The sequence below is a fragment of the Calonectris borealis genome, chromosome 1, assembly GCF_964195595.1.
Source record: "Calonectris borealis chromosome 1, bCalBor7.hap1.2, whole genome shotgun sequence".
NCBI classification, from domain to species: domain Eukaryota; kingdom Metazoa; phylum Chordata; class Aves; order Procellariiformes; family Procellariidae; genus Calonectris; species Calonectris borealis.
The window spans coordinates 147,605,651-147,621,594 of record NC_134312.1 but is presented as its reverse complement, the minus strand read 5'-3'; the positions used below and the strand labels follow the sequence as shown (position 1 = coordinate 147,621,594).

The 15,944-nt window shown below is 37.5% G+C and overlaps 1 protein-coding gene across 1 annotated transcript in view; it reads left to right on the top strand.

The window, feature by feature from the left end:
* The window catches only part of TSGA10 (testis specific 10), a 44,320-nt gene extending 28,973 nt beyond the window's left edge, over positions 1-15,347 (top strand). The window contains exons 15-19 of the mRNA XM_075135202.1: positions 561-746; positions 4,144-4,346; positions 4,669-4,773; positions 8,861-8,995; positions 11,904-15,347. Of these exons, the coding sequence (XP_074991303.1) occupies positions 561-746; positions 4,144-4,346; positions 4,669-4,773; positions 8,861-8,995; positions 11,904-11,928 (654 nt within the window). The 3' untranslated portion in view covers positions 11,929-15,347. The remainder of the gene's footprint in view (positions 1-560; positions 747-4,143; positions 4,347-4,668; positions 4,774-8,860; positions 8,996-11,903) is intronic.
* The last annotated feature ends 597 nt before the right edge of the window (positions 15,348-15,944 follow it).

Below are 15,944 nucleotides of genomic sequence, written 5' to 3'. Positions count from 1 at the left end.
TAAAAATGAAATTTTAACCGTATTTCCATGGAAGAATTTTCTTCCTAGCCAAAACTTATTTGCATTCTACTAATATGTTTTTGTTAGTTTGAACACATGTTCTTAGCTGTTTTTGCAGTACACAAGTAATGAAGTATATTTCAGTGTGGTTTTATATATACACACACACACCCCCACACCCACCCCCTATATATATACACACGTGTGTGTGTTTATTAAACTTAAAAATTCAGACAGTGGATAATACAGAGACTTGGAAATCTTTTGTCTTTATTACCACATGGGATTAATAGTAAAAAAAAAATTTCTGCAATATATTGCTATACCACATATTTGTAATGTTAATCTAGCCATTTTTAACAGATGGCCTTTGAACATTAAAATGTGGCCATCTTGAACAAAACACTGGTTCTTGAGAAGTCCCTCAATGTTTTGGCTAAATGGCAAAGTTTTCAGTGGAAAGAGAACATCCAATATCATGTCATACCTGTAGATCTATAGATACCCCTATTTTGTGAAGCTTGCTGTAAATTATTAAACGAACAAGCTTTATGTGTTAGGAGAGAGAGAACTGCGAGCTTTTGGAGAATTACCACAAAGCCCGTGAACAAGGAGAAAGTTGGGAAGCAAAATGCCATCAAGCAGAAGCAGATTCTAGCTCTGTTAGACTGGCACTAATCAGTGCGGAGTCTGAGAACCGCAGGTTGAAAGAGAAAATGAAGTCCCTTGAAACAGAGATAGAGCAAGTAAGTTGAAATCTTTCTTTCCATAGTTCACCCTTGAAATGGTCTGGTAGTATTTTAAGCCTGCAACTGTTTAAAATTATGCTTAATGCCACTTCTCATATTTTAGAGATATTTGCTGCAATGAACTGTATGGAGTTTGAGTTTATTTAATAGCATGACTAGAATTCCACTAGTCATGGAATTGGGAAAAAAATCTTAAACAATAATAGCATATTTCAAGGAAAAAAATATATATTATAAATTATAAAATGCTCTCATGTTTGGAATGACTGAAAGCATAATGTCACACACAACTCCACAGCATACCTGAAACATACCTAGTGCTCTGTCACCTGTTATGTTCCTGTCCCTGCTTTTCTTGCTTCCAGCTTTTCAGCCTTCTTTCCACTGCCTTAGATGTTCCAGAGAGCCTCTTCCCACCTGAAAATCAGAAGAACTTAAAGGGAAATGTACAGCATGGCTTTGGAAGTACGTTATGAACATATAAACTGCCTTCTGGTTTTGGGTTGTTACAGTTTTTGTTGCAGATCATCTCTGCTTCCTGAATATCACATAGGCTACTGAGGGCTACCCATGGACATTAGATACTGAAAAGGAACTGAACTGCTGCTGTCCAGAAAGTGGATGAAAACATATCAGTAGCAAAACAGCACAGGAAGACTGTGTGGCACATTTTGACATTTTTTTAATATAATAAAACTGGTACATGGTCCTAGTTTGTCCAATGAGCCTCAAATGGGTAGAGATTTCATCCTTCTGATTCCTTCCCACATGCCTGCTATATTAAATGTAGGAATAAACAGGCCTCTTCATGAAAACCGTGTCAACAAATTGAGTCAGAATTCCAGATGTCATATTCAGGTTCATAGCAGTTACATGTAAGGCACATATCTAAAACACAGAAGTTTTTAATCAAGAATCTTAAGGTGCTTATCAGTGCTCTCTGTTCCTTGTGCTTTTTTTTAGGCAAGACAGAGCTAGAATTAATGTGATGTGCTCCCCCTACAATCATCTCTTTGGATCTCATTCCTCATAAATCCTTCAAGGAAGTCACAGTGCTTTATCTCTCCCTTTGCTCTGTTAACCTCCCAGACTCATTCTGCCACCCACTGAAAATTAAGTAGTTAAAAGTGATTAGAAATACAAGTGTCACTGGGCAAAGTACAAGCATTTTTCAAAAAGCAAAAACCTAGGTTATGTTAATTTTAAATATACAAAATTCTAAATGCTTTTAGTCAGAACTGCTGCTGCTGGTTTGTGGGCTTCTTTTTAGTGTGACTTCTGTCATCTCTTAATCATGCTTGAGTTTACAGGTGACAGCGGTATAAATATGACTGACAGTATGTCAGCGTTCACTGATCATCTACATGCAAGAATACATTTTGTGCTAAAATAAGAGGGTCTCATCTGAAAATGAAATGCAACCCATGGCAGAATTTTGAACCTTATTAGCTCTGCAGGAGGAGTAGAATTCTAGGAATAGAGTTTAAAATGTCAGTAGCTGATTTTGCTGTTAGAAGCAAGAAGTCTTCTCTTCTCGTTTTTATATATGGGAGTTATTTAAAGAACTAACTTTAAAGTTTATTCCAGAATAAATGACTGCTGCCTCTTAAAATTCACCACAATTACGTAGAGATATTTTTGTAGGATTTTGGAAGCAGTTTTAAATTTTCTTTGCAGCAGAGTTTTGATTATCTGATATTGCTTTACTGTAGCATTTAACAGCAGAAGCAGCATACATGTCTCAGATTTCTGCCTTAAGCAGAAAGTCTCTTGTGAAAATGGAAGGAGAGCTTCAAAACATACATCGAGAGAGAGTCTTTATACTTGCAGTCTTTCATCAGCCATGTATAACCTTCAGATAGGGCTCTTACTTTACATAGTATTCCAATGCAGAAATCCGCATTTCTAGATTGCAGCATATGTATATTTAGAAGTGGAAATTAAACCTGATGCTGAATAATACTGTTCTTTCAGTGTTTCTAATACTGTTTATTTTCCTATAACTTATGCTGTCTTTTGTTCTGAAATACAAAAGTAGAATATAAAAACTGTTTATAGGCAAAGGAACTAGATTTTTGATTGACAGTTAGTAGAAAACTGGACCTTTCAGACTGAAGATACCTTTTAGTTTAGTTTGGTAAAACCAAATCATTTGAGTTTGCTTTGGAAAGTGAAAAATGCTTTTTCTTTTTTCCTTTTTTCCTTTTTTCTTCTTCTTTCTTCTTCTTTCTTCTTCTTTCTTCTTCTTTCTTCTTCTTTCTTCTTCTTTCTTCTTCTTTCTTCTTCTTTCTTCTTCTTTCTTCTTCTTTCTTTCTCTTCATTTTCCTGTTTTTTGGGGGGTTTTGGGTTTGTTTGGTTTTTTTCTTTTTTTCCTATTCCTTCTTTTTTTCCATTCTTTTTAAAATTCTTCCCCTCCCTCCCCTCCCCCTCCCCCCCCCACCCCCCCGACCTATGACCTGAGTTCTCTCAGTATCTTCCTGGTTTGAACACACAAATGGTTATCCTCTGAAAATTCTGAAGAATGTGTTAGAGAGGTGGGGTGTTTGTTAGGATGTCTCGGTTCATAGATTTACTATGACCTTTGGGTGAGCGTCATTGTGCTTACTGTAAACTAAGTTTGAGTAAAATACAGATAAAAGCGTTTGCAGTACTCGGTTAGACATACTAAAATGCATACATGAAAAGATGAAGGAAAAATAGCATCTAGCTTATTTATGCTAAGATTGAGGCAGGCAGTTTTCTATGTCTCTGTAGCTGACTCAATACAGATTTTCCTGACTCACTGTCTCTGGGATTTTTTTTTTTTCTTTTTGTATAGTTATGTCTCAGGTACGTCCATTGTTCCCTTTTCAGTGGAACATACTAGGTTTTATGGGTATTCTTTTTTAGGTTCCCCCAAGATATATAGATCCTTAATCTCGTTTTGTATTTTATTCATTGTCCCTTTCCCCCCAAATTTATTCTTGATGCTCCTTTCAGTAAAATAAGTGTAATCTTACTCTGCTGGAGATGCAGATATTGGTTTGTTATACCAGTTGTCACTTCCTGCATGCAAATGGTTAATCAGTAGTTTATTGCCTCAACAAAATGCAGAACTTCCCTTCTCTTCTTTAATGATTCTGTCTACAGTCTGTATCCATTGATCCATATATTTCACAGCATTTTTTCATTTCTATCAAGTACATTTATATTCTGATATATACATTGGGTGAATTTATAAATCTGACACAGGATTTTGACTGAGGGCAAATATAACACTAATCATCCATCTTGGAGTGAGAGCAAATTTTGGTCATTGATCCCAAACTTCCTTTTTTCTTTTTCTCTTTTTTTTTTTTTTTTTTTAAAAAAGGTTACCATAATAGATAGATAAAACTTTAAAATCTTTGTTTAGCTGCAGAGCAAGTGTGAGTCATCCCGTTCTGAAATAGAGCTGCTGAGAAAACAACTGGGAAATGAAAGAGCATCTATGAAAAAACTGGAATCTTTGCTTCTGTCCAATCGTGAGAAAGAATTTCAGTCACAGATAGAAAAGCAAGAAAAAGACTCTGAAATTCAGTTTCTCAAGGAACAGCTTGCTTTAGCAGAAAATAAAATGTGAGTACATGACCAGGAGAATATTGCAGGTTTTTTCATTCTTCCCAAGTGTATATACACAAAGGTGGTTTTATATCTAGCTGCATTTTCAAATGGCCAATGTACCTTGGTTACTTTAACAGCTGAAGATACCAAAAACCTGCTTCTGATTCCTCAGCTATACCCTAATAGACTTTTCTGTGTAGTGTTATATTTTACTCCCAAAAATGTTCTTAATCTCAATTGCATGGTATAGCTGCCCTTTTAATTTTGGATAATTGTATCTAGTAATATACTTGGAGGATTATAGTTGCTATCTAATTGAAGTGTATGGACTTTACAGTGCTGTGCAGAGTCGAGATTTTACTCAGCTCAGAAATAGAGCAGCTCAGCTGGAGTCAGAACTGGATATCACCAAAAGACAGCTGGGGACTGAGCGCTTTGAAAGGCAAGTGTATGTTTTTGTATTGCGCTTCCTGCATCTAATTGGGGTGAAATGCAATATAGTACTAAGTCTTAGACTAATCAGTAGGATAAACAGCAAAGTTTGGTTTTGCTCTGCTGTACATCTCCTGTGTGTTTGCAGGCTATTCATGTCGCTGAATTCAGTCTGTGTAGCTGTTACACATGCTGTCTAAATTAGTTGTCTAACCAATGGAATGAGACAGAATGAGATAAACTGCCCTCTAGAATTGCCTGTTTTAGGATGCGATGAATCATTTTCCTGAAGATGCTCGTCTGTCATCATTTATTTATAGTGATGCCTCTCTTAATCTATAGTGAGATTCTAGGTGACTAGTTGGCTAGACAAGTGATTTATAGACTACTAAGTTCTGCGAAGTGGATGGCTACCTTTTGGCTACGAGTGTACTAGTGAACTAAACCAGGTCAGAGCATTGACCTGAGGGGTCCACACAACTGTATACTTGTCCATACAGTTTAATTGTTAGTACACAGTCTGGAATTATTTTAGCCCATATCAACCTGCCTTCTCCCAGGTACTGCTTGGGGCACAGATGGTGCTAGGGATGGTTCCCAAATGGCAGTATGGCCAAAGTAATTGTTGGGTTTGTGTGTGTTTTGTTTTGTTTTGTTTTGTTTGGGCAGGCGGGCTGAAGAGAGTTTAACAACGTGTACAAGCTGTTTCATGTGATTCGGCCACAGTATCAGAGAGCGGTCCCTGGCCTGCTTCATGAGTTAGTTTATCTACGTAGTCTCAGTGTCTTACATAGTTTCCTTATCTGTGAAACAACAGTACTTCTCTATTTCATGGATGCATTGAGGATAAAATATTACCATGTCAGGCATTAATTTGGGTATGTAAAAGAGATGGCTAAAAGAAGCAGAGTGATGTGATTATAGACAGGTTTGAGAATCAGGTGTTTTGTTTAATTGAAGGAATTTACTTTGTTGATACTCTGTTCTCTTATAGGCAAGGATGAGGGTTTTGGAGAGGGCATCTCTATACCTGATGTTAGGTCTTTTAAAGATGGATTTCTTAAATGTCTCAGTGCATGTTTCAGTTTCAGATTGGATTCTCCTTTACCCTGAAGTCATGGCAAAAACTGCTAAAGTTTTGGGTTAGATCATAGAATCATAGAATCATAAAGGTTGGAAAAGACCTCTAAGATCATCGAGTCCAACCATCAACCCAACACCACCATGCCCACTACACCATGTCCCTAAGCGCCTCATCTACATGTCTTTTAAATACTTCCAGGGATGGTGACTCACCCACTTCCCTGGGCAGCCTGTGCCAAGGCCTGACCACTCTTTCAGTGGTGCGAGTCAGTTTAAAAGGTGGCATCATTTGTGCTTCTTCAGCTGCATAGAATGACCCAGACTGTATGCTAATGTAGGAGTACCTTTGTTTTAAAAGAAACTTGATCTTTTTCAGACTGTTGTTTCTTGACTCCGCCTGTGTGAGTACATTCATCTCATGGTGTATGGGTGCTCCCTGATAGGGACTGCAAGTGTTTCTTCTTGAAGTGTTTATTGGCAGAAAGTTGAACGGGCCTCCGTACTTAATCTCTTCTCCTAGTTAAGGACAATTTGTTACTCACATGGTTGTTTATAGTTGTAATAATATCAACACTTAGTTTACAGTTGGTTAGCAAAACAAATATTAGAGTAAGTCTATGCTGAGGCAAAGATTGCCAGTTTTCATTGCTGAAGATAATTTATCTTCTATTTCAAGAGAATTACAAACATAACTATCTGAATTGTTTTGGAAAGAACAAAGCTAGGTTCCATTATGCAGTCTGTAAGTCAGTTGCAAAAACAACATGCAGAAATCTTAGATAGCAGACTGAAATGTTCTCATATAAACATCTGAGGCTGAGATTAGATTTAGCTGTCTTTGAAAGGCTAGAGATTTTTTCTTTTTTTGGCTTTTTCATAAAATCAAAACAGTGTCCCTTCAATGTCCCGCAAAGGTTACAAGAATTTTATTTCTTTTCTGGTTTTCCTCAGAAAGTCATACTTTACAAGAGCAGGTATCTATCTCTCTTGCTTGCAGGGAAAGGGATTAAAGCTCCAAGTTGGCTTCTTAGAGCCAATCTATTTTTCTGGTACTGGCAAGTGAAAACCAGAAAATTAGCCAGAGAGGAAAAATACTATCATTAAAGTCAGTATCATGATAGAATAGAATGGAAGCAGCAGATGTCAGTACTGACTGTTTTTTTATGTTGTCAGTTTAAACAAGTGGGTAGATGATATCCTTGTTCTAACACTGACTTAGCTAGTTGTATTGATTTACTGCCTTGGTGCAGAATGAAATAATGCCTGAAATTAGGAGGTGGAAGTGCCAACGCTGTCAGGCCTTGAATGAGCACCAACACAATGATACCAGGAGGCTTAATGCATCTGTCTGGGTTTTTCTTTACCAGTCAGGAAAAGCACCTCCCCATCCCTCCCAACCTCCTGACTGTGGAAGCAGTTTGGATTCATGTGGAAACAACAGATTTGATTTATTGTCCTGTTCTGGCTGTGGTGACCAAGCACAGGGAATGACTGTCAAATACCCCTGGACAACCCCAAGCGCATGACTTGCATATCTTTTTATCCCTTTCTGTTTCTTGACCCTCCTTTTTGCTGCCCTTGTACCTCCCTTTCTCTGCTCCAGTCTCCTCCCAAATGAAAAACTTGCCCACGGTTACTTTTCCCTATTGGTCACAGTTTTGCTACATTCATACCCAAACTTGGTATTCTATAGGGCAGTATTACCTGTGAGAGCTGCAAGCAGCTGCGCTCTGACTTCCCACCATTGCAGCACCATCTTGACCATTAAAAACAGTACAGCATGTGCATAGTAAAACCCTTAAAAGCAATAATGCTAGGAAGACTAGCAGTCAATATAGATAAGTCTGCTTCCATAGTCTTTACAGCACATACACCACCTCCCCAGGCACAAGGTGGTGGGATGTTGGTAGCTGGATAGAAGACTGTTACCGTCTCACTGGGCTCCTGCTGCTCGAGCGAGCCCTTCTCTTGCCTGTAGATTCAGATCCATGAGCTGGTGCTGGATCTCATCCCTCTCCTGCAGGTTTTGGTGATCTGCTTCAGTGGTCCGCCCCGCAGGTAGGTCTGTGGTAATGGCTAAGTCACACGGGAGTAAATTTCAGTTCAATGCCATACGGGCAGTCCTAGTTATACCTTCATTTGCAAGGTTTTGGGCAACTTGGAGTCTTTTTTTCCAGCCTGGATCAGTGCTATCCTCCCAATGCACCCATTCATTTATAATGAACCATTGTCCAGGTTTTACTGGGGTTATACACTGAAACTCAGGGGTTGTTGTAGCCACCCTTCCTCACAGTTTCCCAATCCAACCCAGACTAGATTCTCCTTATGTAAAAAATTGGCAGTCTGAAACCAGGATCCCAGATGAGTATGTACCTCCAAAATTTTCCAGTGTATTATTCAATGCTATGTACTTCCTCCCCCTACACCCAGATGCAGGAGTTACGGATTGATCCAGTATCCAGGCCTCACCTCTTGCAGTCAAAATGACTAGGCTACCATTTTACAACCTTCCCAATGGGGAGTTCAGCATCTCTTGAATATCCACCAGCTCCAGGGCACTTTAGGTAGACTCTAGTCCACTGGCCTTGCCAACTCAAACAGGACAAGAATACTGCAAGCAACACTGTTCTTACATTAATGTCATTGCTGATTTTAGTGATTGTTCTTATGTTGCAGACTTGTAAATAACCTTAAAATAAGGCTCTTCCTCCCTGGAAATTTTTACAATTTTTAGAGTTTAACCTGCAGCAACCATGGCTAGCTTCTGTCTTTTAGGGAAAATAGAGACAATGGATATGTAGAACTAAATCTGAGTAAGGGAGTAATACAGAGAGAGTCACTGATCTGTCTTTCAGAAAAGTATATGATGAACACCACATCTCCTCTTAAAATAAAATAAAGTAAAAAAGCTGACAATCTTAAATAGGAAAAAAAAAAAGATGATAATGACTATGAGATCATTTTGATGATTTTTGAAAAGTGATTAGTCTCGCTTTAAAATAATGTTTATTTAGGGAACGTGCTGTACAGGAGCTTCGACGCCAGAATTGTACAATCTCATATCAGTTAAGCTCTACGTTAAGAACATCATCACCCGAACATTTCCATCATCGATCTCCTGATTGGTCTCTGGATTGGTCCCTGGAAGGGTAAGTGGTTCAACAACATTTAAGTTCCAAACACTGAGTGGGGAGGAAATAAAAGGATGAACTGTGATGTTTCTTGTTGAAATATTGGCTGAATTCCATGGAATTACATTGCTCCATGAAAAGTTACAAGAAGATTCAGGACCACAATCTTTTGCTGATACTCCTTTCATTTAGTTTTATTGAGCTGTATCAAAACTATATGGTTAATAGCAACTACTTGCACCAGGATGCTATAGTCATAAATTCTTAAAACAGTAATAGAAATAACACTACAGAAAATCTCGACTTGCCACCATTTTGTGCAGATATAGATGTAAATATTTTCATCTTTCCTACATAAAAGCTCACAACTATCCAGCCTTTCTTCTTCTAGTAGTTTTCAGAATAGCTTTTACTCTATATATGTGCATTTTTTACAAGAAACATAAATGCATTCTAAAAGCCTTCAAATACTTGTGACCCTGAGGAGGAGCAAGCCCAGCTTTCCTTTCAACAGTCAGTGAAATGGAGCCTCCACAATTTGCAGCTAGTCCCCTGTCAGTTTCAGTCTCAGCGTAGTTCCGTATTTGGTAGCTGCATGCTTGTTGCATCGTACTTTTTTTTTAGATTGATGGCAGCATGCTTTAAAAAAAATTGCCAGTTGAGGGGGAAAAATTCTCAATTCATGACTTGCAGGAAATAATTTCTGCTTTTGAGAATGTTGTGTACTTCCAAGATAAATTTTGTTAATATTTTGGTAACTGAAATTATTACCTTTGGCACTTGATTAATCTTTGTTACAAAGGCTCCTCTAAGTACATGGGTCCTAAGAATACGAGACAAGTTTCCTGAAGTCAGTGAGTGGTTCTGGTGCCCTTAGAAGGAAAACACCGCTGCGCAAGACTGTGATTTTGTAGCTATTGCCAGTCCTTGATAGCGAGTACAGGGAGTCTTCATTCCTCTGATAGAATCACGTCTACTCTTCCTTAGTCTGAGGACAGCATAGCTCTTAAATGTGTTGAAATAAGCATTGTATCATTTGGAATGGTTTAATTTACTTTTAATGACCATAACATTTTCTTCTATTTTTGATACCGCATAAAGAAAAGAAGGATCAATCCATGCAGTCACCACACTGATACTAACGATTATGGTGCTTTTTCTGTTTGTATCAGCCCCTTTTCAGGGTGATAGCATTCCTTTCTAATTAGTAAACTTCTGGCTAAATACCAAATCAAGACTAATCTTCTACAAACTAGAGTATGAATTTGACTCCTTTCTTCTTTGCTTTTAGGGTTTTGTGGGGATTTTTTGCTTGTTTTTTTCTTTTTTTTTTCCTCCTGGCTGGCCTGATGTGGCATGATCTGCTTTTGCACATTCCTGGGAATCAATGAGTTTAAGTAAGGGCTAAAAATGAAATATGTGAGCCAGGTATAAATACTTTGTTCGCTTAAAATCTTCAGCTGGATTAAGCTAAATCTTTCTCAATTAGATCAATGTAGCTTTTGAGTGCAAATGAACTCAGGTTTTCTTCTGCTTAATTATTTTCCGTTTTTGAGTGCTCATGATACTAATATAATTCATAACTTTTTTCCTCATCCAGCTCTTTGTTATACTTTCTTGGCTAAGTGGGAAGAACTAGGGTTGCTCCAGACTTACTTACTTATACTAAATGGTTTGGGATTGTTTTCATTAAAAAAACCTGTGCAATAAAACATGAAACTTTGGCAGTCTGTGCTATGTTTTAAAAGCTTAACTGGAAAGAATTTATCAGGTTTGTGTAGTGTGGTGATACAGTGATGAATAAAATAGCCTGTTTGATAAGGTTATCCTGAGATAGAGCAAAGATCCGAATCTGGATCTGTGTGCTGTGTATAAGTGATTTACATTTGATTTACCTATGTCTGGGTGAGTGCTCTAATGTCCAGAATATTAAAGTTCTTGATAAATTTTATGTCAAGAACTTAGAGTCTGTATCAAGAAAAAGATGGAATGCTAGAAATGTCTGAAATATTTATGGATGATGAAATCATTTCCCTCCCAGCTAACTCTAGAAAGATTCAGAAAAATTCATTGAGATGAGAATGAAAGAAAACCCAATGTAAAGTATGGCCTGACAGAAAGTAAAAGCAAAAATATTAATGCAAATATTTGTGTGTAATCGTCAGCAGAATCACAGAATTAAGACTTTTAAAATAGATATATGGGGAATTGATGAAACACAATCTAGGTGAAAGTTCCTGTTGGATTTAAAGCAGAATACTACTTGAAATAATCCTCCAGGAGGTGAAATTTCATTTTTCAATTGCTTGAAGATAACTTACCAGGGATTGAAAAAGATATTGTAGAAACAACTATTCACTGGTAGAAAGGCTTCTTCCACAGCTAATGTCTGAGTCTGCATGAAGTATAATGAGATAGCAGTGCTGGAATCACCATTAATACCTTTCCTCCTCTACGGTGTTTTAGTGCTATTTTAGCCGACAGACTGCGATGGGAGATGAGGCAGACAGTCACCTTTTAATTTTATTGAGAATGTGATATCAAAAGTAAATTGGACAGTAACTTTTTCGTATTCTTCCATCTTTCTCTCTGTCTTCATTGCACCAGATTCCTTCTTTCAGTAAAGTGAAAAGGATGTGCCTTGTAGTTTGTCTTGCAGACCTAGCAGGAAAGACATTTTCTGTCTGATTTTCTTAACTAATAGGAGTCCAAAGCTTGCCTTTCACTTCAAAGAGCTTATAGCACTTCTGTACAATAAAATCTAATCCTTCAGATGATCTGGATTGACTGTTGAAGAGACTGGGAAGCCTGCTCAAAGTGCTTTCAGAATCAAAACCTTTAAATTTTGCACATGGAAACGTCAGAATGTATTGCTGTATTCACTGAACATGAAACAAATTAAGATTTCTTTTCTTTTTCTTTCTAGGAATTCTTGTTTCAAGGACTTATAATGTTATATTCACAATGGCTTGTGAAGACTCTGCACACCATCTGGAGAGTTAGAGTTCAAGTTTAATGCTCATTTAATCATAATTTTTTCCCTGCTGCTAAATTTCATTGAATCTATTTCACAAATGCTTGCGCAGGTTTTTGAACACTTAATGTTGTTCAGTGGGAAGAAATTGGTCTAGATAGCTTCCTCTCCCAGCTCTTGTATTATTGTGTGAGATGGCCCATCTCAGTAAACAGACAAAAACCCGCAAGCTCTAACGACTATACTGACAGTGTGGTTTTATTTTAAAAGTGTGCATAATTTTAAAAGGTTATTGATGTAACTGAAAAAAGGGAAAGAAAATAACAATATGAAACTTTATTCAGGGAAAAAGTGTCTATATTCAGGTGTTATGATTTGGATGTATTTTTGCTGAACTATGTGAGTGTTATGCTTGAGAGAATGCTGTGCCATCTCAAGATAGGAAGAGTTTGGGGTTTTTTCCACCCCTTCAAACCTGTCTGACTTATTAATTTGGATAAATAAGATAATAATGCCAGCAGATACCAGTGTTTCAATATCCATCTATGAAGATATGTATTTTTTTTTATGTTTCCGTACATACTGGAGGTGTGTTCAACTTCTAAGAATTTTACTAAAACTGCACGAAGTTTTTAATTAGAATTCTTTAATATGAGTGAGTATTGTTTGGTGATAGTTATTGGCACTTAAACTTGCTTAGAATTTTTGCACTTTATGTCATAACATTTGTCTATGTTCTATATTCTCACACTTTAAATGCAAGAGAAAATGTAAAATTCTCTCCTATAAATCATCTGAGAAATCTATACTTCTGTATTTGGAAATAGAGAAGTAATTCCTGTTTAATTCATTTAAATTATCCATTTTTTTAATAGATTCATCCTTCTTGCTGCATTCTTACAAGAATTTTAAAAAAGGTCTCCAGTTTATTTTTTAAAGCAAAGGCACGTTGGTCATGGTAATAATTTAAACGTACATCTTGCACATATGTTCCTTCACATATGAATTTGGTTTGTGATAACCTGACTATTAAACAGTAACATTCATATTTGAGTAATGATTAAAGACAGCATAACCCATATGAATGCTACTAACTGCCTTTTAAAACCTGTTGATATGAGCTGTAAATATGATTCTATGTTACTTTTTAGGAACAGGTAGCTTTAGAAAGCCTGTAAAAGTATTTTGATGAATAATGTAAAAAAAAAAAAAAGTAAAATGCAAATATATACCTGTAACTTAAATTCTAGGATTATCTTCCATAAGAGCAACAACATTTTCCAGTACAGGTGACTTGATTTTAATTTGTAGGTCCTGATTCTTCATTCTTTATTTGGGGGACAGCCACAGAAGTAATTTCAGCAATCACCAGTGTTAGTGGGACTACTTGCAAGTAATAAAGACTGTAGGATCAGACATAGTGATATTAACCATTTCCATATTGTGCAGTCATTAAAAGGCGTATTGTACACTTTTCCCAGATGAGAGAAGATGATCATCTCATCATCCCAGAAGATGAGAAAGTAGTTTGTTGTTTTGCAATCATATTGCTATATCGATTTTTTTAGAAGATGATCACAAAAAAGTTTGAGAAATGTGATCTTAGTCTATAAAACAGTGCAGAGGCCCATGTCCCAAGATGTAATTCCTTAGTTACAATAGTGATAGCCGTTCCATATAAGATCATAAAGAAGTCAGTGATGAAGTTCTTCCCTAAAAAGTGTAAGATTCTTAAGCAATTTGGACTTTAAAATTCTTCTCTTAAGTAGAGGGGATTGAGGGAATATGAGATTATAAATATCAACGTGTAATAAACTTGCTTTTTGTAGAGTACTCTGATAAAGTTATAGCCTTTATTATTACGGTTAGCCTTTGTTTAAAAAATGTTACGGAAATGAGAACCTTATTTTTCTGCAGGCAAATTGCAAAGGGTCATCAAGTCATGGATGGGGCCAAAGGAACTTTTGTCAATGGTGATGGGATATTGACTTCAAGTGACTTCTGACAGCAATTAATTGCTATGTAATTATTGACTGTTAAAAAAAAAAATCGTTCAAGTGAGTATATTCAAAGACCGATGTCACTGTAGTGGCAACCCCACTACATCTGACCTAACGCAAAGTCAAAAACTGAAAGAAAGAAAAAATGAAAGAATTAATTGAATTTGCTGAAGTTTGCAAGTAGTATCTTCTAGTTCAACAAAAAAGCTGCTTGTTGGCAATGTCTGTAGTAATAGCCCAAGAGGACTTGAACAGCGTTTGTTGGTTGGGTATTTTATGTAGTGCTCCAGTAGTATATTTTAAAAACCTTCAGACCGTTGCTGAATATGAAACTTCGCTTCATCCTTAAGTAAAGATAGATAATGAGCTCAAACAAAATATTTTTGAGGGATGGGATGCCATCCAGAGGGACCTGGACAAGCTCGAGAAATGGGCCTGTGTGAACCTCATGAGGTTCAACAAGGCCAAGTGCAGGGTCCTGCACCTGGGTCAGGCCACCCCTGGTATCAATACAGGCTGGGGGATGAAGGGGTTGAGAGCAGCCCTGCCGAGAAGGACTTAGGGCTACTGGTGGATGAAAAGCTGGACATGAGCCAGCAATGTGCGCTCGCAGCCCAGAAGGCCAACCGTATCCTGGGCTGCATCAAAAGCAGTGTGGCCAGCAGGTCGAGGGAGGGGATTCTGCCCCCTACTCTGCTCTGGTGAGACCCCATCTGGAGTCCTGCGTCCAGCTCTGGGGCCCTCAGCACAAGAAAGACTTGGACCTGCTGGAGCGGGTCCAGAGGAGGGCCATGAAAATGATCAGGGGGATGGAACACCTCTCCTATGAGGAAAGGCTGAGAGAGTTGGGGTTGTTCAGCCTGGAGAAGAGAAGGCTCTGAGGAGACCTTATTGCAGCCTTTCAGTACATAAAGGGGGCTTATAAGAAAGATGGGGACTGACTTTTTAGCAGGGCCTGTTGCGACAGGACAAGGGGGAATGGTTTTAAACTAAAAGAGGGTAGATTTAGCTAGATACAAGGAAGAAATTTTTTACAATGAGGATGGTGAAACACTGGCACAGGTTGCCCAGAGAGGTGGTAGATGCCCCATCCCTGGAAACATTCAAGGTCAGGCTGGATGGGGCTCTGAGCAACCTGATCTAGTTGAAGATGTCCCTGCTCACTGCAGGGGGGTTGGACTAGATGACCTTTGAAGGTCCCTTCCAACCCAAAGCATTCTATAATTCTATTTATAGTTCTTCATTTTTGGTTGCAAACTCTCTAATCTGTAACACACTTTAATTTTTTTCAAAAACCAGGAAGTACTATTGAATATGCCCAAATTGAAATGTGTTACACATTTTGTGATAGAATCTATTTCCTCATAATGTGGGTTACTCATGGTAGCATGATTTTCTTGTTGTTGCTTTATTACAGTATTTTGGTTGGAAAGAAACATACACCAAAAATCTATTTATCATTTGTTTGCATTTGTTACACTTATTTACAACTGTGAACAATGCTATACTTGATTTTTATACATTTTTTTAATTGCCTTTTGCCACAGTATTTTTACATAGGCAAACCTGAAAATACAATTTGTGGGTTTATATGAAATAAGAGCATGTTACACTTGTTCTTAGCTACTGTGTGATGATCTAAAATTATCTGTTTTGCATAACAAAGAATCCTATAGTATTTTTAAAAGTATTCATGCTCTTCTGCAGCAATATTTTTCTAATTTCTAGCCACTTGTTACGGAGTTGTTTCTGACTGATTTTGCTTACCCATGGCAATGGAAACTGTCACTATTAATCAGCAGAAGGTATTTTACTTGAGCATAACTGGTTTACACTGTTCGTATTAGAAAGAATTCAGTGCCTCTCGTATCATCCCTCCTTAGTCTCTTTTTCTTCATCCTGGAAGAAACAGGAGCTACTACGTATACAGAACAGTATCTCCATTACCAGTATAGTCCCACCAAGAAGGAAGAATTCGTTGTGTGTTGCTGGG